Raw genomic sequence first — 21,572 nt, forward strand, 5'->3', positions numbered from 1 at the left:
TTTTTTTTTTTTTTTTTTTTTTTTTTTTTTTTTTTGGCACTTTACCATCGTGCTACATCTCTAGCCCTTTTTATTTTTTATTTTGAGACAGGGTCTAAGTTGCTTAGGGCATCACTAAATTGCCAAGGCTGGCTTCAAACTTTCAATCCTCCTGCCTCAGCCTCCGGAATCACTGGGATTATGGTATGCACCACCACACCCAACTGAATGGGAATTTTTTAATGCCCAGGAGAAAGAGGCACGGAACCAGATGAGGCATAGGATCACCTGCTGCAGAATCATTTGAAGTGCTATTAAATGAAGGCAGAGCCTTTATGCCCTCCTTACCATCCTACCATCCCCACCCAACATCATATTCCAGTTCCTGCTTGGACTTACTTTTTTTTTTTTTGGACTGGGAATGGAATCTAGGGGCACTTTACCCCAGTCCTTTTTATTTTTTTAATTTGAGACAGAGTTTCACTAAGTTGCTGAGGCTGGCCTCAAATTTGTGATCCTCCTGCCTCAATACCCCAAATTTCTGGGATTATAGGGGTGTACCACCACGAATGGCTTTAAATTTGCTTCTGGCAACATGGTTGAAATGGATCTGACTCAGAACTAAGATGGCATGCCAAACCTGACTAAAACCTGGAGAATTACAAAAGGACCCATATGGCCAGGCATGGTGGCACACACCAATAATCCGGCAGGGATCAGGAGGCTGAAGCAGGAGAACTGCAAATTCCAGGCCAGACTCAGCAACTTAGCAAGGCCCTAAGCAATTTAGTAAGATCCTGTCTCAAAACACAGAAAGGGCTCTGCATGGTGGTAAATACCTGTATTTCTAGAGCTCAGGAGCCTGAGGCAGGAGGATCTCGAGTTCAAAGTCAGCCTGATCAAAAGTGAGGCACTGAGCAACTCAGTTGAGACCTGTCTCTAAATAAAATACAAAATAGGGCTGGGGATGTGGCTCAGTGGTTAAGTGCCTCTGGGTTGAATCCCCAGTACCAAAAGAGGACCTATGATTGCACCAGGTGTTGTGGTACATGTTTGTAATCCCAGTGATTCTAGAAGCTGAGGCAGGAGGATCACAAGTTCAAGGCCAGTCTCAGCAACTTAGCAAGACCACCAACAAATAAGCAAGACCATATCTCAAAATAAAAAATAAAAAGGACTGGGGATGTGGCTCAGTGGTAGAGATCCCTGGATTCAATCTCTAGTACCAACAACAAAACCAAAAAAAGATTTTACTGTAGTTTTGACCATCCCTTCAAAAAAAGACCTAGATCTCTATATTTTGGGTAAAATCAACCCCCCCCCTCCTCCCATGAGGAGGCTGCCACAAAGCAGCCTCACTGGTCAGTAAGCCCCACACTTCAAGAACAGACGGGGCCTTCGAAACAGCACTCCATAAAACCAAGATATCAGATCCCCCAAGCACATAACAGCTAATTGGCAAGAAGAAACCCCCCAGTTCAGGAGCAACTCCAGCGTGCCCCCTGGATGCGCGGATTCTGAGGTTCAGAGGAGCTTCCTTTACTTTACCATCTGATCCCAGAGCTTTTGCTTTCATCTCCAGCCCCAGAGACTCTTCTTTGCTAGACCCTATGTTGCCCTGGGGCACAAACAGGGCCACAAATTAAGAACTACCCATTAGATCCCCCTAACCTCAACTCTTCCACATCCTTCTTCAGGTTGCTGGAAAGATTCTAACACTAGAATTATGGTGCTAGCTAATAAACATGACCTTTAAGCTTCTCTTTTATCTTTGGAATTTCTACTTCAGCTTAGTCCAAAAAAAAAAAATGAAGCCAGGTGTGGGTGGACAGGAGGATCCCTTGAGCCCAAAAGTTTGAGAATAGCTGGGCAACAAAAGAACACCCCCATTTCAAAAAAAGAAAAGAAAATTGATCAGTTTTGCACAGCTGGATCAGATACATAAAATGCTGGTGTTACAATTTAGCAATTATAATGGGTGCTTCTTTGGTACAAAAATTATGTTGTTTCAAAGTAATTAAAATTAATATATAGAAAAAAAAAAACAAAGGAGCCCTAGTTCTTGGAAAGTGGTGCAGTGTTGGACAATTGCATTTGGGGAAAAGAGGTACTAGGAATGGAACCCTGGGGGGGCTTTACCTGAGCTACACTCCCAGTGTTGAGAGCCACAGCCGAAGGGGCCCCTGCAAACTTCCAGCTGCCGGCTGATGATTGGCTCACAGCGGCCCCAGCAACATCTAGCTGATTGGCTCCTCTGCGGTGATGCTCATTGGGCTGTTTCCCTGCCCTTTCAGACCACGGAGCTGCTCATTGGGGGACTTTTTTGGCTCCGTCCACGTGACCCAGCCAATCGGCCTCAAGAGCAGGAGGCTTGTGGGAGGTGGAGAGAAGCTTGTGTGGGAGAGAGAGGTTTGTGGAAAGCCGGTGGTGGCAGTTGAGGCTCTGAGGGTTTTTCCTGAGAGGCTGTTTTGTTTGGCGTGTGTGGTTCTAACAATAAAGTTAGTTTCTTTTGACAAGTGGCTCCTGATTGTGCCCAGCCAGACTGCGGCATTTGGTGGCTCGCACGGGGAGCGACTGAGGGTAAGTGAACTGCTCGCCCCTGAGGGCAGGGCAAGAGGATGGGTAGCCATTTTAAGATTCTTCTTTTGTTATTTTGTTTCACTTTTGTTTTAAGTTGCCTGTCCCTGGAGATGTGTAAGATGGAAGAAAAACCGCTCACATCTGAGGAACAGATAGGGAGAAAGGACGGATGGACATTTCAGGAGGCTATTATAATGATTTTGTGTTGTTCCAATTTTGTTTCACTCTGTTTCAGTTTTGTTAGGCGTTATCTTGTTGGGTTGTATTATAGTAGAAATACGGGATCAGAAATTAGTAAAAAACAAACTGAAAGAGTGTTAAGTAAATTGTTAGAGGAAGGAGGCATCTCAGTAAAATCAAGAACAATCAGGGCATACGTTGATACAATACAAAAATGTAGCCCATGGCTTTTTAAGGAGGAGTTGTTAAATATATCACAATGGAACCATCATGGTGAAGATTTAAAAAGAATAGAAAAGAAAAGCCCAGGGACTCTGCCAGTTGGCACATTGCCATTGTGGACGTTCATATCTTGTTTGCTTAGTCCAAAGCCTTCAGTTCAGACAATGGTAGAGGAAGAAGAAGACATAATGATTCAAGTAAAAGAGAAGGTCTCTCAAGTTAGTCAGACAGAGGAAAAGATTCAAGTAAAAGAGAAGGCCTCTCAAGCTAGTCAGACAGAGAAAGAAAGTGTAAAACAGAAAAAGCCATCAGGGGGAAAGTTACAACAGGAGACTGCTACTAACACCTTTCTATCACCAGAGGACGTAAGTGTCCAACTAACAAGGCCACCTCCATATGCTGGGAGGTCCCCAACCCCCGCAGTTGATAGTTGGGATCCTGAGACAAGATCTCAAATATTAACATGCCCTGTATTTGAGGCAGGAGGGCAGCGATTTTACCAAGTTTTAAATTTCAAAACAGTGAAGCAGCTAAAAGAGGCTGTAACAACCTATGGTCCTCAAGCACCCTTCACTGTAAGCATGGTCGAATCCATTAACAACTTGAACATGACGCCAGCAGATTGGGCTAATATGTGTAAAGCTGTGCTAAATGGAGGACAATACCTGTTATGGAAGGTTGCCAATGAGGAATTTTGCAAGGAGACGGCTAGGCGAAATGCAGCAGCTGGTTATCCTCAGAGAAATCTAGATATGTTGTTAGGAAAGGGACCTTATGAGGATCAGCAGCAACAAATTGCATATGATCCTGGTGTATACGCACAAATTGCTGCAGATGCAATTAAGGCATGGAAGACTTTACAAGGACATGGAGGTTTACAAGGTCAATTATCTAAGGTAATACAAGGAGCTAATGAACCTTATGCTGAATTTGTAGATAGGCTTATTCAAACAGCTACCAGAGTTTTTGGGAATACAGAACAAGCAATGCCATTACTAAAACACCTGGCTTATGAGCAAGCGAATCGTTGGTGCAGAGATATCATTAGACCATGGAAACATGAAGATTTAAACACATATATTAAATTATGTAGAGACATTAATGAACAAGAGCAAGTCGTGGCAGCTGCAGTAAAACAGGCTTTAGATGCCAGAGACATTAATGAACAAGGGCAAATTGTGGCAGCTGCAGTAAAACAGGCTTTAGATGCCAGGCCAAGAACATGCTACAATTGTGAACAAACAGGACATTTTAAAAGGAATTGCCCCATTGGAGGAGGGTTTAACAAAACTAGGTATCAAAGGAGTAGAATACCAGGTATTTGCCCACGATGCCGTAGAGGGAGACATTGGGCTAATGAATGCCGTTCTCAAACCACCATAGAGGGTACTCCATTATCAAAAAACGAACAAGGACCAGGTGTTTATCCACGATATCGTGGAGAAAGGCATCGGGCTCCATTGCCAAAAAATGGACAGGGGGGCCCAATGCTCCGGGGCCCAAAACCACAAATATACGGAGCACTGGAGGAACCCAGCAACCCCATCAGGGTAGTGCCCAGGACACATTGTCCATCAGATCCCTCATCAGACAAACCAGAGGGAGCGCAGGGTTGGACATCTGCGCCTCCGCCAGAGCAGTACTAACTCCAGAGATGGGAGTTCAAATCATTCCCACAGGGGTGAAAGGACCTCTTCCCAAAGGAACAGTAGGCTTATTATTGGGACGCAGCTCTTCTACTCTAAAAGGACTTATGATAAGTCCTGGGGTAATTGATCCCGATTATGAAGGTGAAATAAAAATTATAGCCAGTTCTCCAAAGGGTATATCAGTAATTTCACCAGGAGATAGAATAGCACAGTTACTAATAATACCCAGCCTACATGATAAATTTTCCAGTCGTACTGTAGAAAGAGGTTCCAAGGGATTAGGCTCCACAGGTGTAGATTGGGCTATGCTTTCTTTAAATTTAGATTCTCGCCCCATGCTAAAACTAAATATTCAAGGACATGAATTTAATGGGCTACTGGATACAGGTGCAGACCTTAGCATCATCTCTCGTCAAGAATGGCCAAAACATTGGCCATTACAACAAGCCACTCAAACGCTTCGAGGCCTAGGAGTGGCGACTAATCCCCATAGAAGTGCAATGGTATTAGATTGGAAGGATCCTGAAGGATGTGAAGGAACTATACAGCCATATGTATTGGATCATCTTCCCGTAAATTTATGGGGACGAGATGTCCTAGATCAATTAGGTTTGACATTAACAAATAACATCAACCAAAATGCACCCACTATTATGACTAGACAAGGTTTTAGGAAAGGAAAAAGATTAGAAAAACAAGAACAAGGTATAGCAGCACCAATACAAATAGATCAAGGAACAGACAGACATGGGTTGGATTTTCAGAAAGGGCCACTGAGACAATAAAAATTACTTGGAAATCAGAAAGACCAGTATGGGTTCCTCAGTGGCCCCTGACTAAAGAAAAGATACAAGCAGCCCATGACCTGGTCAAACAACAATTAGCAGAAGGACATATACAACCTTCTGTATCTCCCCATAATACTCCCATTTTTGTCATCAAAAAGAAATCTGGTAAATGGAGATTATTGCAAGATTTAAGAGCCATTAATAATGAGATGGTTATTATGGGACCTGCTCAATCAGGGATTCCTCAATTGTCTGCTTTGCCAAAAACCTGGTATGTTTTAGTTATAGATATTAAAGATTGTTTTTTTTCAATTCCAATTCATCCTGAGGATAGTCCACGTTTTGCATTTACTATCCCTGCACTGAATCATGAAGGTCCTGATCAGAGATATGAATGGAAAGTACTCCCTCAAGGGATGGCTAACAGCCCAACTATGTGTCAAATTTATGTTAACAAAGTAATCCAGCCACTTAGAAATCAAAATCCTGAACTACAAATATTTCACTATATGGATGATGTATTATTAGCACACAAAGATAAAAACACATTGCTAGAATGTTATGCCACACTTACAAACTTATTAAAAAATTATAATCTAGAGATAGCAATAGATAAAGTACAATTAAATTTTCCAATTAATTATTTAGGAGTTCTATTATCCTCAACCATGGTCCGTCCACCAAAAATTCAAATACGAGTAGATCAACTCAAATCACTTAATGACTTTCAAAAGTTATTAGGAGACATAAATTGGATAAGGCCTTATTTAGGTATACCAACAGGAGAGTTGGGACCTTTATTTGATATCCTAAAAGGTCCATCAGATCCAAATTCACCCCGAATGTTAACGCCTGAAGCAAGAAAGGCATTAAAAATCATTGAAACATATATGGAAAATATGCATTTGGATAGAATTGATATAAGTTTGCCTTTATTATTTATTGTACTACCAACAAAAAATATTCCTACAGGAGTATTTTGGCAAGAAGGTCCATTATTATGGATACATTTATCTTATTCTCCTAACACTATTCTTACTAGGTATCCTGAGGCTGTAGGACAATTAATACTCAAAGGAATAAAAGCAGCAAAGGGAGTGTTTGGAATTTCTCCCAATAAAATTATTACTCCATATACTATGAATCAAATTGATGAGTTAGCTAATGAGTTAAATACTTGGGCAATAATCATGTGCAAATCTAATGTTTCATTTGATAACCACTTACCATCTAATCCTTTATTGTCTTTTTGGTCATTGCATCCTGTAATTTTTCCAAAAATGACAAGAAAAACACCTATCATGAATGCTCCAAATATATTCACTGATGGGTCAAATAATGGTACAGCAGCAGTAGTTACCCCTGATCAAACTTTTACATTTTTAGTACCCAAACAATCAGCTCAAAAGGTAGAGCTTAATGCAGTTTTACAAGCTTTTGTGATGTTTAAAGATTCTGTATTTAATTTATTTTCTGATAGTCAGTATGTAGTTAATGCTATAGTATCTCTTGAAGATGCTGGTAGGATTTCCCCTTCTTCTACTGTTTTCTCTTTGCTTTCCACTATACAAAGTCTAATCTGGGACAGAAAAGATCCATTCTTTATAGGACATATCAGGGCACATACAGGATTGCCTGGAGCCCTTAGTTTGGGCAATGATTTAGCAGATAAAACTACACATGACATACATATTTTCTCTACACTAGAAGAAGCTATAAATTTTCATAAAAAGTTCCATGTCAATGCTAATACTTTACAAAAGCGTTTTAAAATAACTAAGGAACAAGCTAGACAAATAATAAAACAATGTCAAAATTGTGTGACCTTTTTACCACAAGTTAATCTTGGAGTCAATCCTAGAGGATTGATACCTAACCATATTTGGCAGATGGACGTCACACACTTGCCAGAATTTGGAAAATTAAAATATTTGCATGTTACAGTTGATACTTCTTCTGGATTTTTGATGGGCTCCCTTCATGCCGGAGAAAAAACTAAAGATGTTATAGCTCATTGCTTACAAAATTTTGCCACTGTGGGTGTTCCAAAACAGTTAAAAACAGATAATGCCCCTGGTTATACTTCTACCTCTTTTAAACAATTTTGCTCAACATTTGGCATTACTCATATAACAGGAATCCCATACAATCCACAGGGACAAGGCATAGTTGAAAGAGCTCATCAAACTATTAAAATGTACTTATTAAAGCAAAAAGAAGGAATTGGGAAGGGGTATATATTCCCCAAAGATAAACTTAAAATAACCCTTTTTACTCTAAACTTTTTAAATTTGGATTCATCAGGACTTAGTGCTGCGGAAAGGCATATGTGTCCAAAAAATGTACATAAGCCCAAGGTACTTTGGAAGGATATTCTAACAGGACAATGGAAAGGTCCTGACCCAGTAATTGTCTGGAGTCGGGGGTCTGTTTGTGTGTTTCCACAGGGAGAACAGCAGCCGATTTGGATTCCAGAGAGATTAACCAAGGTCCTGACCCAGTGATTGTCTGGAGTCGGGGGTCTGTTTATGTGTTTCCACAGGGAGAACAGCAGCCGATTTGGATTCCAGAAAGATTAACTAAAGCGATTTCTACAGACCAAAAAGAAGATGATTTGGCTCAAATCCATAACAACTGATATCCAAAACTCCAGTTTGGCTATTCTTACATCTGCAACAGAACCAGGATGCTTTTTTCAATATCTATTTTATTATTGCCCTTTGCCATATCATGAAGTTCTATTTTGTTTTTTGAGCTCATACAGACCTAGGTTAATGTTTTGCTGATCAGTTCTATTTTTTGACTATAGAGTTTTTAAACATTGCAATGGAGATTTCACCTGTAAAAAGTTATAAGGCCTTTACTATAATGTTATGTGTTGTATGTATTATATTATGTGTGCACACTTGTGTTTTGTGTTATATGTTTGAATGTATGTATGTCCATATATCATATATGATGAGCGCTCATGATAAAATGGATCCAAATATTTTTTTTTAATTCACGTGATTTAAATGGTTTAATTTAATTGGGTAAACAGCTGTTAAAGATTGTTTTAATATGTGAACACAAAAGAAGGTTAACAGATCTGTTTGTTTACTTTCACCTTTCCTTTTCATTATATTTAATAATTCTCTTAAAGATAATGTAAATTGTTAAGAAAATTGTTTTCTTTTAGTGCCTTCTGTAATGTTACATAATTTTTTCTTTAGCCATTATTGCCAGAATTCCTATCTTCATCCCAGTGCTGGTGAAGTCAAAGATAAAACCAATCTACAGCTTCTACAATAGCCATCACTGAACTGCTTGCAGAACTTGCCTGGACACATTGTGAGCTCACCTGTATGCATTGTGAACTATCTGTTGGTGCAGCGACTTGTGGTAGTGTTGGGGTATTTTTGCTGATGATGTCATCGGTGGTACAATTTTTCCAAAAGGAGCCGTCAATTGGCTTGGTGTATCTTCCTCCCTTCTGCTTGTCATGATCGTCCAGCTAAAATTTGGGGGCCAACAGAGGTGAGGCAAAGAACCTCACCCCCCCGCTGGTACAAAGACCTCTCCACAGGTGTGGCTGTATACTGGACCGGTAGTCAGTGACGGGTAAGATCCAATTGCAATGGTACCAACCTAACGGGTAAGCAAGGATGGGATTCCTAGAACTAACTCTGGCATGTAGCAGACACTGAGTCAATATTTGCTGAGTACGTGAATGGGTGGACATATGCCTTTCCCCCTTAGTGCTTGCATTTAAAATAGCTTACTGCCAAAACTCCATGGAATAAGTTCATGCTTTGGAGTCAGAACTGGGTATGGATGAGGACACTGGTTTTATAGGGCTGCCCTAATGTATCCACTTGTATTTCTGGAAGCCACATGTTCGAAATAACATCGGTACAAGGATGTGCTCCCTCCAAAGGCTCTAGGAAACAAACCTTTCTTGCTTTTTTCCCTGCTTTTGGTGGGTGCCAGAGATCCTTGGCGTCTGGTCTGGCAGCAGCATCACCCAGGTTCTTTCTCTGTCTTCACCTGGCCATCTCCCCACTCGGTGTCCCCATAGGTCCTCTCCTGAGAACATCAGTCATACTGGATTCAAGAGCCTACCTTAAGCTGGTGAGTACCTGTAATCCAGCTATTTGAGAGGATGAGGCAGGACAGGAGGATAGCAAGTTCCAGGCCAGCCAGGGCAACCTAAGTTGAAACCATGTCTCAAAATAAAAATAAATAAAAGCGGGCTGGGTTTGGGTGTGGTCACTCACATTTGTAATTCCAGAGACTAACGAGAGTGAGAATTGAAAGTTTGAGAGTAGTCTTGGCGATTTATCAGACCCTGTGACAAAATAAAAAAGGCTGGGAATATAATTTAGTGTTAAAGCACTTGCCTAGAGTGCATAAGGCCCAGGATTCAATCCCCAGTATCTCTCCCCCCACCCCCAAAAAAAGAACATCCAGTTTAGTCCACAGTTAAGTACAACTTCAGACATTGAAAAGAAAAAAATGGGTGTAGCCAGGTTCAGTGGTACACACCTGTAGTCCCAGCCACTCTGGATGTTAAGGCAGGAGGATTACTTGAAGCCAGCTAGAGCAACATTCAAGACCAGGTCTCTTCGAAAGTGTGTTAATGGCTAGGTACAGTGACACATGCCTGAATTCCAGCAACTCAGGAGGCTGAGGCAGGAGGATCTCAAGTTTTAAGGCCAGCCTCAGCCTCAGCAATATAGCGAGGCTCTAACTTACTGAAACCCTGTCTCAGAAAAAAAAAAAAAAATGAAAAGGACTGGGGATGTGGCTCAGTGGTTAAGCATCCTTGAGTTCAATCCCTGGTACCAAAAAGAAAAAAAGGCATGTTCATGAGAGTTCCCATTGTTTACTATTGGAACCTAATTCTGGCCCACCTCTGCCTCCGCCCTCCTGACCCTAGTTGTCCTTCAGCTCCTCCCTCTACCCTTTCACCTTCCCTGGTCCCGTGATGGTGAAAGCTCGAGATGCTTGCCCAGCCATCGAGTGTACTGAGTTCTCCTTGGGGGATGATGCTTTGCTCCTGGATGGTGCTTCTCAGTAACTCAAGTGTCACATCCTCCTAGTAGTCTTCCCTGGATTTTTCTTTCCCAGCCTCCTGGACCCATCCCTTCTGTAATTTTGTATGTGTTTCACCATGGCAACTTGTTTATTTTCTGTCCCCCAATAGAGTAGTGCTTGATAGTTAGCCGGCCCCTCAGGGATGTTGGCCAAATCAGTAATTAATGAAATGAGATACTGCTTCTGAGTGTCCATGGCAGAGGAGCAAGTCCATCAAGAGAAGCTAGAACTAAGACTACTGCTGCTGGTTCTAGGGAAGAAGGAGTCACCCACTCCATCAACATTTCCTTGGCTGCCCCAATTGCAGGAATATTCAAGTTGGACACCTGTATGCATTGAGCTCAAGGACCCCCAGAGTGGAGCTGGTGCCAATGGCTTGTTGCTCCTACCCTCTCGTGGGCCTTTCCAGGGGCGTAGGGACAGGTTTGGGGACACTGCTTCATAGCATCCCCAACAGATCATGGTCTGAGAGCAGTGTCTGGCTGGCCCCAGTGTAGAACAGAACTTGGAGCCCAGGGCCAAGCAGTGGGCCATGGAATTCACTGAGAACCCAGTTAGAGGCTGGAAATGAAGCAGGTGGTCTCTGAAAATCCCCACCCCCTTCCCATTCATTGCCTGGCATGCACAAGCCTTGGATTCCATCCCCAGCACCTACAAAATAAATAAATAAATAAAAATAAAAACAAATGACAGAAGCCCACATTCCCAGCTGCTGCTTGTAACTGTCCCTTTCTGTTGGGATGGCACTGGAAATGTCACCAATCCCCAGTCCCTTCATCCCCATCTTGCAGAGGAGAATGTGGATCACTGAGGGTCGCGAAGCAGGGATTGGAGCCCACCCAAGAAGGAGAGAGCCCTCCAGTTCAGCATCCTCAGCTGTTGTAGAGAGGAGAGAAACTCAAGGAACTGGGAGCCTGCAGCCAGGGATGGAGTCTGGGGACAGGGCTTTCAGTAGTGCCTGCTGGAAGAGCGAGCCACTGCACCTCCCCTTTGGTGGCTCTTTGTGTGCTAGGCACAGGCTGCAGCCAAAGTAGTCCCCATCATCTCTACCTTCAGAGTGTCCATAGAAGCAATTTTTTTTTGCAATACTGGGAATTGAACCTAGGGGCGCTCTACCACTGAGCTACATCCCCAGCCCTTTTTATTTTTTACTTTGAGATAGGGTCTGGCTAACTAGCTGAGGTTGACCTGATACTTGGGATCCTCCTGCCTCGGCCTCCTGAGCTCTGGCATTATAGGCATGCGCCACCGCATCTAGCTCAAAAGCCATTTTGAAGGACCCATATCCTTTCCTGAGCTCCCACTGCAGCACACAAATGCACAGTGTACTTTGCAAACTATGTAGCTGGAGTTGAAACCTTCCTATCCCACAAATAGCTGCACACCCATGTCTGCAGCAGCTTTACTCATAATTGCCAACATTTAGAAGTGGCCAAGATGTCCTTCAGTAGATATGTTCATCAGCTTTCTGTGGCTAGAACAGAATACCTAGATAAATCAACACAAAGGAGGATTTCCATCCAGTCTCACCTCATGCCAGCCAGGAAGCCGGAGAGAGAGGAAGCAGCTGAGATCCCAACATAACCCTCAAGGGGCCCCTCACCTATCTAACTTTCTCCTACGGGCCCCACCTCCTAGTTTCCACCACCTCCCAACAGCATGATTCTCTGGGGACCAAGTCTTCAACACATAGACCTTTGAGGTCTAGACCTTCCAGCTCCAAACTATGACACTAAGTGAATGGAGAAACCATAGTGCCTCCAGACAATGTAATATTATTCAATACTGAAGGATTTGAGCTCTCAAGCCATGAAAAGACGTGGAGCTTAATGGTGGATCACTTGCCTAGTGCGCATGGGGTCCTGGATTCAATCCCCAGTACCATGGTGGTGGGGGGGACACATCCAGGATGGGGCTGGGATGGGGCTCAGTGGTAGACTGCTTGACTTGCCCAAATTCAATCCCTAGTACCTAAAGGAGAGAGAGATGGAGGAAATTATGATTTTCTTTTCTTTCTTTTCTTTTTTGTCTTGTTTTAGGAGCTTTTCATTATCTTGTTTATTTGCAATATTGGGTATTGCAAATGCTCACACATGCTAGGCAAGTGCTCTGTAGCTGAGCTACATCCGCAGCCTTGAAATGCATATTATTAAGTGAAGGAAGACTGTCTGAGAAGGCAACATACTTTTTGATTCCAACTGTAGAACATTTTGGGAAAGGCAAAACTATTGTGAACATTACAGAGATCAATGGGCGGGAGAAGAGCTCAGTGATAGAGCATTTACCTTGTGTGCATTAAGCCCTGGGTTTCATCCCCAGTACCAAAGAATCAGCAGTTGCCAGAGGGTAATGAGAATGGACAGGTGGAACACTGAGGGTTTTTAGGGCAGTGAAACTGCTCTGTAGGAAACCATAATGGTAAACTCATGTTATTAAACTGGGCACATCTGTAATCCCAGCAGCTTGAGAAGCTGAGGCAGGAGGATTGTGAGTTCAAAGCCAGCCTCTGCAACTTAACAAGGCCTAAGCAATTCAGTGAGACCCTATCTCTAAATAAAATATAGAAAAGGGCTGGGGATGTCGCTCAGTGGTTAAATGCCCCTGGGTTCAATCCCTGGTACCAAAAATAAAGAAAGAAATGTATGCAAACCTATTGGATGTGCACCACCAAAAGGGAATTGTAATGTACACCTGGGATTCTGGGTAATAATATTGTGTCCATGTATCTTCACCAGTTGTAACAAACGTAACCCTTTGCCTCAGGGTGTTGGCAGTAGGGGAGGGCGTGGGTGGGTGGGTACGTGGGAACAGGAAGTACTGGGAACTCTCTGTACTTTCCCTTCAATTTTGCTACAAGCATAAAACTGTTCTTAAAAATATTGATTTGTGCTAGGTCTGGTGGTGTACTCCTGTATACCCAGCTGCCCAGGAGGCTGAGAAGGAGGATTGCAAGTTCAAAGCCAGCCTCAGCAACAATGAGGCACTAAGCAACTCAGTGAGATCCTGTCTCTAAATAAAATACAAAATAGGATTGGGGATATGGCTCAGTGTCAAGTGCCCTTGAGTTCAACACACACACGCACATACACACAGTTTCAAAAAATAAAAATATAAAAGGAACCAGGCATGGTGGTTCATGCCTATAATTCCAGCAATTTGGGATGATGAGGAAGGAGAATCGCAAGTTCAAAGCCAGCCTCAGCAATTTAGTAAGGCCCAAAACAAGATCCTTTCTCAAAATAAAAAATAAAAAAAGCCTGGGGGAAATAGCTCAGTGTCTGAGTGCCCCTGGGTTCAATCCCTAGTACCAAAAAAGAAAAAATGTCTCCTTGTCACAGTGGTCCCCCACCTAGCACTATGGGCTGCTCAAAATGTATGTTGGGTCAGGTGCAATGGCACACAGCTACAATGGCAGACTTAAAAGACTGAGGCAGGAGGATCCCAAGCTCAAGGCCAGCCTGGGCTACTTAGTAAGATCCTATATCAAAACAAGCTCGGGTTGTGGCTCAGTGGTAGAGCGCTTGCCTAGCATATGTGAGACACAGGGTTTGATTCTCAGCACCGCATATAAACAAGTAAATAAATAAAGGTCCATTAATAACTAATAAAAATTAATTTTTTTTAAATGTAAACTGGGTGTGGTGGCATACACCTGCAATTCCAGAAGCTTAGAGGCTGAAGAAGATCTCAAGTTGAGGCTGGAAGATCACAAGTTTGAGGCCAGCCTCAGCAATTTAGCAAGGCTAAGTTGGCAAAGCAACCCTGGTTCAATCCCCAGTACCCGGGGAAAAAAAAAAAAGTAAACTATATAATAATATGGATGAGGGCTGGGGATATAGCTCAGTTAGTAGAGTGCTTGCCTCACATGCACAAGGCCCTGGGTTCAGTCCCCAGCACCAAAAAAATAAAAGGTGTGTTGGATGAAAAATGACTGCATGGGCTGGGCACCGTGGTGCAGGCCTATAATCTCAGCATGGCTCGGGAGGCTAAGGCAGGAGGATCGCAAGTTCAAAACCAGCCTCAGCCATGGCGAGGAGTTTAGCAACTCAGTGAGACCATCTCTAAATAAAATACAAAATAAGGCTGGGGTTGTGGCTCTGTGGCTGATGCCCATGAGTTCAATCCCTGGAACAAAAAAAAAAAAAAAAAAAAAAAGGTTGCACATACGATAAATGACATTCATTTTAAAATGAAAGAAAAATGACTGCATGGATAAAGGACCACCAGTCAGTGGCGTGAGTTCTGAATGATTCCAGCTTATGTTTCTTGGTGACTCCAGCCAAACAAGATATCCTTTCCTCTGTGCCTTTACCACTGAGGGTCCCCAGGGTGGCCACCCATCAGTGCTGCCCCATTGCCTGCCCCTCTCCTGGTGCAATGCAGGCAAACTCCTCCACAGCCTGTGCTCCACCGGAGTGTGTTCAGATCCTGCCACTGCCACCCCAGAATGTCCTACCCTCCAAACCTCAGTTTCCCAGAGGGAAGACAGCCAACCTGCGACAGTCGTATGACCAGGAGTAGGCTCCCTCCATCCACCACATTGGGCTCCCTCCTTTAAGAAGCGTCCAGAGGGGGATGACCCAAAATCCTGGATCTGTGCATGTGCTGGGACTCTCCTCTTCTGAACAGTCTGTGGGGGTGCAGCTCTGTAGAAGCAGGGATGCCTCGCGGAGGAGGGACCTTCTGGTGAGGTGAGATTCAGCTCATAGAAAGGTGAACTTTTGGGGGCGCCCGCTACCCAGATCAGTGGGAAGCCTCCCTTCCCAGCTGTGGAGTCAGCCAAGGCAGAGCTAAGCTGAACAGCGGGTGGAGCGTCCACATTTCTGGAAAACAAAGAATTAAGGGTGGGAAAACTTGGTTCTTCAGGCCCATTGACCTGACCAGGAAGGCGGAGTAGGGTGGGCACTGAGGGGGTCTCAGAAGCATTAGGGTCAAAGACAAACCTATGAGACTCCAGGCTTCTCACTTTCAAACTGGAAAACCTGAGATCAGCCACCAGTCTTCTCAAAGCCTCAGGCTCCTAACCTGTGAAGTGGGTGCAGAGAGGAAGTGGGAGGCAATATGGCATTCCCTCACTCTGAACCCTGTGGGTGAGGATGCTGATGACACTGGGTTTTCCAGACTCAGATAGCCATCCTGGCTGCTTGTCCCAGAAAGGAAGGGATGGGCCAGAGGATTCTCAAAGCCCAAAGTGTCTTGTGTCTGGGTTGCACTTCCGGTGCCTTTAAAGGCAAAAACTGTTGGAACGCCACTTTCCATAGCCCCGCCTACTGCTAGTGAGGTGCCCATTTCTCAAAGGGGGCCTTGAATAGTGATGGTTCTTTCCCAAGGCCGCATAGGTAAGACATTCTGCCCTGGGGGCTGTCTAGTCTCTAGACCTCTGTCCACAATCAAGTCATGCCTATGACAGCAATGATACCACCCAGGTCCCTCTCTGGCCTGAGGCCACCTTAAGGATTCTTCCCCCAGGAAGCCTGGGAGGAGCCTCCCCATCTCAGAAGGCCCAGTTCCATGGTCCTTTGTTACCTTATTATCCAAAAAAGGCAAAATGGTTGCTTTTAAAAAATGTTTTTTCCATGAGGTGAGCTAGGGAGGCTGAGACAGGAGGATCAAAAGTTCAAGACCAGGGACTGGGGTTGGAGCACTTGCCTACTACGTGCGAGGCCCTGGGTTCGATCCTCAGCACCACATAAAAATAAACAAAATAAAAGTATTGTGTACAACTAAAAAATACACATTAAAAAAAAAAAAAGTTCAAGACCAACCTCAGCAATGTAGCAGAAAAAAAAAAAAGGCTGGGGATGTACCATGTTCCTCAGTAGTCAAGTGCCCCTGGGTTAAATCTCCAGTACCAAAAACTAAGTCAGCTTTATTGAGGTACAATTTTGATGCATGTCTATACCTTGAAATCACATTTGACATGATGCTATATTCTTTATCAGAGCCTCTGCTCTTCTCATTATCACAGCTTGTATTTGTGAACTCACTTTTTTATTCCTGTTGATGCTTTCCCCCATTACCCTGGATTCCTAATGAGGGCAGGGGACATTTGTTTTCCAGTATACCCCCAGATCTGGGACAAGAATTTGATTATCTGTTTGTGAATGGATGGATGGGTGGGGTACTTGTTCTGATTGACAGTTCCTCCAAGGCCAGATTATCTCAGCAACCTCAGGTCCAGCATAGTAGGCAGTTAATGGTCCCAAGATGGAACTTCCTTGCAAACTCACCACCTCAAAGAGCTGAAGTGCCCCAAGAGGGCCCTATCTCCCTAAATCCTTCTGTGGGCCTCCTAGACTGCTCAGGGTGAGGCTACTCTTACCAGCGGAAGCTGCACTGCAACTCCACTCCCTTTCCTTGCTGTCAATCAGCTTTAGAAGGGGAGCAGCAGCAGTACCAAGTCGGAGGCCGGCCTGCAGCTCCAGGTGATCCCCATCCTCTATAGCTGGGCCCTAGAGGATGAGCCTTGGACTGTTAGAGGCAGATATCCTCCATCCATTCCTGAATCCTAGACCTCAGTTCAGTTCCCTACCCCATCAGGCTTTCTCTGCTGTGCCCACCAAAATCTGCAGATAGCTTAAGCCAAAGCACCATACTGCAGGTAGCTGGTGCAGAACTGGATGGGACCAAGTCTGTCACCAGGACAGGACTCTTCCAAGAAACTGGTGAGGGTGGTAAAGGGATGTAGCCCAGGAGCCCTCCTTACCCACTCCATATTACAAGACTTGAGCCTCCACCAGGTGAATCAATCCATCACCAAGTATAGCAGGCACTAAGCTGTCACTCCACCATCCCAGCAAAGTGGAGAATAGCTCCCTACCCTTTTAGAAGCATCTCACAACCCAGGGTAACCTGGCACAGTGAGGGAAGGCCAGGCCAGAGATTTTTGTTCTAGCAGGAGAACCTCAACCCCCAACCTCAATGCAAGGATGGCTACTTTGGCCCCAAATACCAACCCATCTTCCTGAGCACCCTCAACGGCCCACACACCCAACAATACCACAAAGCCACATTAACACTTCATCTTTAAGGTGTGCACTTTTATTGAACTGGTCTCAAGTCAGTGTACAGGTAAGCCCTGGCTGCCTCCACACCTTAGCCCACTCCCAGGGAGACCAAAAGCCTTCATACATCTCAAGTTGGGGGACAAAAAGGGGGCCACGATGGCTGACCATTCAAAATAAAACAAAATAAAAAAGTATTAAGGCTAAGATTAAAAAAATTTGCATTACATAATTTACACAAAAGCAATGCTGTCACCTCCCCTGTATGGACTCGGGTGAGGACTGGGCCATCCTCCAGGAGGAGGAGTGGGGCGGCTTTTGGGAGGGCGAAGGACTTCCTGTAACAATGCATCTCACTATATTTGGAATGACTATTAAAAAAAAGAACAATGTACAATCAAAGTCCTCGGCCATATTGTAGAACTTTGGGGATGCTCGCTCCAACCGACTGCTGTCACCTTCACCGTTCCAGTTTTTAAATCCTGAGTCAAAAGCGCCAAAACAAAAAACAAAAACAAAAAGGAAAAAAAAAAAAACAAATAAAGCCATGCCAATCTCATCTCGTTTTCTGCGCAAAGTTAGGTTTTGTCAAGAAAGGGTGTAACGCAGCTAAGTAACAGTCCGCCTAGAAGCATTTACGGTGGACAATGGAGGGGCCAGATTCATCGTACTCCTGCTTGCTGATCCACATCTGCTGGAAGGTGGACAGAGAGGCCAGGATGGAGCCGCCAATCCACACAGAGTACTTGCGCTCAGGGGGAGCGATGATCTGCAGAGGGAAGGACAGTCATTGAGGACCCTGGATGTCACAACACTCCTACCTCCTGGAACCTAACCTGATGGGACCAGACCACCAGCTCAGGCTGGGAAGACACTCACCTTGATCTTCATTGTGCTGGGTGCCAGGGCTGTGATCTCCTTCTGCATCCTGTCAGCAATGCCTGGGTACATGGTGGTGCCACCAGACAGCACTGTGTTGGCATAGAGGTCCTTGCGAATGTCAACGTCACACTTCATGATGGAATTGAAAGTAGTTTCATGGATGCCACAGGATTCCATGCCTAAAGGGAAATAACATCAGACTTCCATTGTGCCCCAAGTGTGACACTTGTGTAGGGAGGGGATCATAGGAGTGGACTATCAACTCACCCAGGAAAGAAGGCTGGAAGAGTGCCTCAGGGCAGCGGAATCGCTCATTGCCAATGGTGATCACCTGACCATCAGGCAGCTCGTAGCTCTTCTCCAGGGAGGAGCTAGAGGCTGCAGTGGCCATCTCCTGCTCGAAGTCCAGGGCAACGTAGCACAGCTTCTCCTTGATGTCACGCACGATTTCCCGCTCGGCTGTGGTGGTGAAGCTGTAGCCACGCTCAGTCAGGATCTTCATGAGGTAGTCTGTCAGGTCCCGGCCAGCCAGGTCCAGACGCAGGATGGCGTGGGGAAGGGCATACCCCTCGTAGATGGGCACTGTGTGGGTGACCCCATCACCGGAGTCCATCACAATGCCAGTGGTACGGCCAGAGGCATACAGGGACAGCACAGCCTGGATGGCCACATACATGGCTGGGGTGTTGAAGGTCTCAAACATGATCTGCAAGGAGAGAGAGGACCCGTCATACTCAGGAAGCCATCTGGGGCAGTTAAGCCAGACTGGGGACATGCAGAGAGTGCAAGAACACAGCTACATGTGTGTGCTGGGTGGGGGTCTCAGGAAGGGGATTCTGTTCAGACCTACTGTGCACCCATTGAGTACACACTCCAAGGCCACTTTACATCAGCCTCATTGGCTTTGTCACACAAGCCAGTGTTAGTACCTACACCCACACTATTTTTTGAACACCTAGTCAGAAAGGCAAACACAAGAGAAAGTTCTCATCTGGAAAAAAAGCAAATAGAACCTGCCAAAGTTCCAAAGGAGACTCAGGTCAGAGAAGAAAAGTCCTATGGAGAATGGCAGAAGAAAGAACAAGTGAGAAAAGGCGTGGCACAGAAGGGCAAGGAAAGGTGGTTGGAAATGACCCTGGGGAGGTAGTCACCACTGACCTGGGTCATCTTCTCACGGTTGGCCTTAGGGTTCAGGGGAGCCTCGGTCAGCAGCACAGGGTGCTCCTCAGGAGCCACACGCAGCTCGTTGTAGAAGGTGTGGTGCCAAATCTTCTCCATGTCGTCCCAGTTGGTGACGATGCCATGCTCAATGGGGTACTTCAGGGTCAGGATGCCTCTCTTGCTCTGGGCCTCGTCACCCACATAGGAATCCTTCTGACCCATGCCCACCATCACACCCTGTGGAGGAAAAAGCAGGTATACTCAGCACGGATGCGGCCCCCAGGACCCCACCCCAGAGAGCCTTTGGTTCCCAGCCTCGGAAGGGACATGAAGGCTGGCCGCCCTACCTGGTGCCGCGGGCGCCCCACGATGGAGGGGAAGACGGCCCGGGGAGCATCGTCGCCCGCGAAGCCGGCCTTGCACATGCCGGAGCCGTTGTCAACGACGAGCGCAGCGATATCGTCATCCATGGCGAGCTGCTGGCAAAGCGGCACAGTGACCGGGGGTCGCGGGCGCCCCGCCCTGCCCACTTCCGGCGCGCACAACCTCGGGCCGCCAGGGGGCGCCGGTGCGCGCCCAGCGCGGGGACAAAGGAAGCCGGGCCGGCCGCGTTATTACCATAAAAGGCAAACGCTGGTCGGAGGCGGCCCCGCGGCGCGCGGCAGGAAGCCAGGCCCCCGCCCCCTCCCCACCCGGCGCCGGCCCCGCCTCCGCCCGTTCAAACAGCGCCCGGCCGACGGGCGCGCGCGCGCTGCAGCCACACCCGACGGCGCGGCAGGAAGCATGCGCAGGCGCCCTGGCAACCCCACCCCTTCCGGCTCGCAGCCCCGCCCCTAGCCTAGCCCGGGACGCGGCACCCTGGGCCCCAGCGCGCACGCGCAACTGCGCCCCTATCCCCGGCGCGCGCAGCAAAAGCGTCCCGGATCCCAGCGCGCACGCGCAGGAGCGCCCCAGCCCCCACCCGGCCCAGCCGGCTCTGCCGAATGAGCGCCCGGCACGGACAAAGACGTGCTCGCTACCCCGGCTGCACTATGCAGTGCGTCCTCGAACCCAGCCCTGCAACCCTTGGGCTTAGAGGGTTGCATCCCGCCACCCACCAGCCAAGTGGCTTCCTAAGCACCCACACCGCAGCCGCGGCTCTCCCAAGTGTCCACGCCGCGGCCCAGCGGCTCCCAAGTGTCCATACCACGGCTCAAGGACTCCCCAAATCACACCACAACCCTAGTGGCTCTCTGAGCAACCAGAGTGGCCCAGTGGCTCCTTAAGTGCCCACACTGCGTCCCAGGTGGCTCCCTAAACATCTACACTGCGGCTTGCAGCTCTGCAGCGGCGACGTGGCCGCAGCCACCTTGGGCCAGGCCATAGGGGCCTCAGGGCCCATCGGGAGCCGATCTGCACGACGCCTGAGCCTTACCTGGGTGGCGGGTGTGGACTGGCGGCGGTGGAGCGGCGAGGAGACTGTACTCGCAGGATGGACGCGGTCTCGGCAGTGGCTGCGCGTCGCGCCGCCGGGTTTTATAGGGCGCCACCGCGGCCGCTCGAGCCATAAAAGGCAACTTTCCGAACGGCGGGCGCTGATTGGCCGCGCGCCGCTCACTCACCGGCCTCGCCGCACAGTGCAGCATTTTTTCACCCCCTCTAACCCCTCCTTTTGCCAAAAAAAAAAAAAAAGAAGAGAGAGAGCTAGCAAGCGAGAGAGAGAGCGCTAGATTGAGGAAGAGGATGAAGAGTTTTGGCGTTAGCCGCCCTTGGGTGCTGGGCCCTTGGGTGCTGGGCCCTTGGGCCTGGCGTGCGCGCGTGGCCCACGCCCCACTGGATAGTGCCCGGTCCAAGCCCACGAGGCCTGGACCAGGCCTGGGCCCAGCCTGCGCGTCTCTTGTTCCCCCATCCACCCCGCGACCCTCTGGGTGTGGATGTCATATGGGTAATGCGCACCCAAAAGGGCGAGGGTCCGCACAGATGCCTGAGCGCCTGGTTGCCATGGGTTCTGGCGTAAGGAGCTTGTGGGACCCGGGGAGGTCAGGAGTCACTCCCTTGCCAGCAGCACCACC

At 46.8% G+C, this 21,572-nt stretch overlaps 1 protein-coding gene and 1 long non-coding RNA gene across 4 annotated transcripts in view; one reads left to right on the forward strand and one right to left on the reverse strand.

The window, feature by feature from the left end:
- The first annotated feature begins 9,033 nt into the window (after positions 1 to 9,033).
- On the forward strand, positions 9,034 to 13,489 carry LOC125611180. The gene is made up of 2 exons (XR_007341313.1): positions 9,034 to 9,508; positions 13,368 to 13,489. It is a non-coding gene; the product is annotated as an uncharacterized LOC125611180 (long non-coding RNA).
- Positions 13,490 to 17,499: 4,010 nt separating this feature from the next.
- Actb (actin beta) overlaps positions 17,500 to 21,572 on the reverse strand; it is a 20,001-nt gene continuing 15,928 nt past the window's right edge. Inside the window, exons 1-6 of one of the 3 annotated variants that reach the window (XM_015502021.2) lie at positions 20,936 to 21,074; positions 19,869 to 19,997; positions 19,519 to 19,758; positions 18,628 to 19,066; positions 18,358 to 18,539; positions 17,500 to 18,247 (exon numbers count right to left, since the gene is read on the reverse strand). In XM_015502021.2, coding sequence (XP_015357507.1) covers positions 18,104 to 18,247; positions 18,358 to 18,539; positions 18,628 to 19,066; positions 19,519 to 19,758; positions 19,869 to 19,991 — 1,128 coding nt within the window. In that variant the 5' untranslated portion in view covers positions 19,992 to 19,997; positions 20,936 to 21,074 and the 3' untranslated portion in view covers positions 17,500 to 18,103. Of the gene's footprint in view, positions 18,248 to 18,357; positions 18,540 to 18,627; positions 19,067 to 19,518; positions 19,759 to 19,868; positions 20,001 to 20,935; positions 21,075 to 21,572 lie in introns of those variants that run through there. The other 2 variants (XM_015502023.2, XM_048785300.1) reach the window with 2 other exon arrangements.

The sequence above is a fragment of the Marmota marmota genome, unplaced genomic scaffold (assembly GCF_001458135.2).
Source record: "Marmota marmota marmota unplaced genomic scaffold, marMar, whole genome shotgun sequence".
NCBI lineage: Eukaryota > Metazoa > Chordata > Mammalia > Rodentia > Sciuridae > Marmota > Marmota marmota.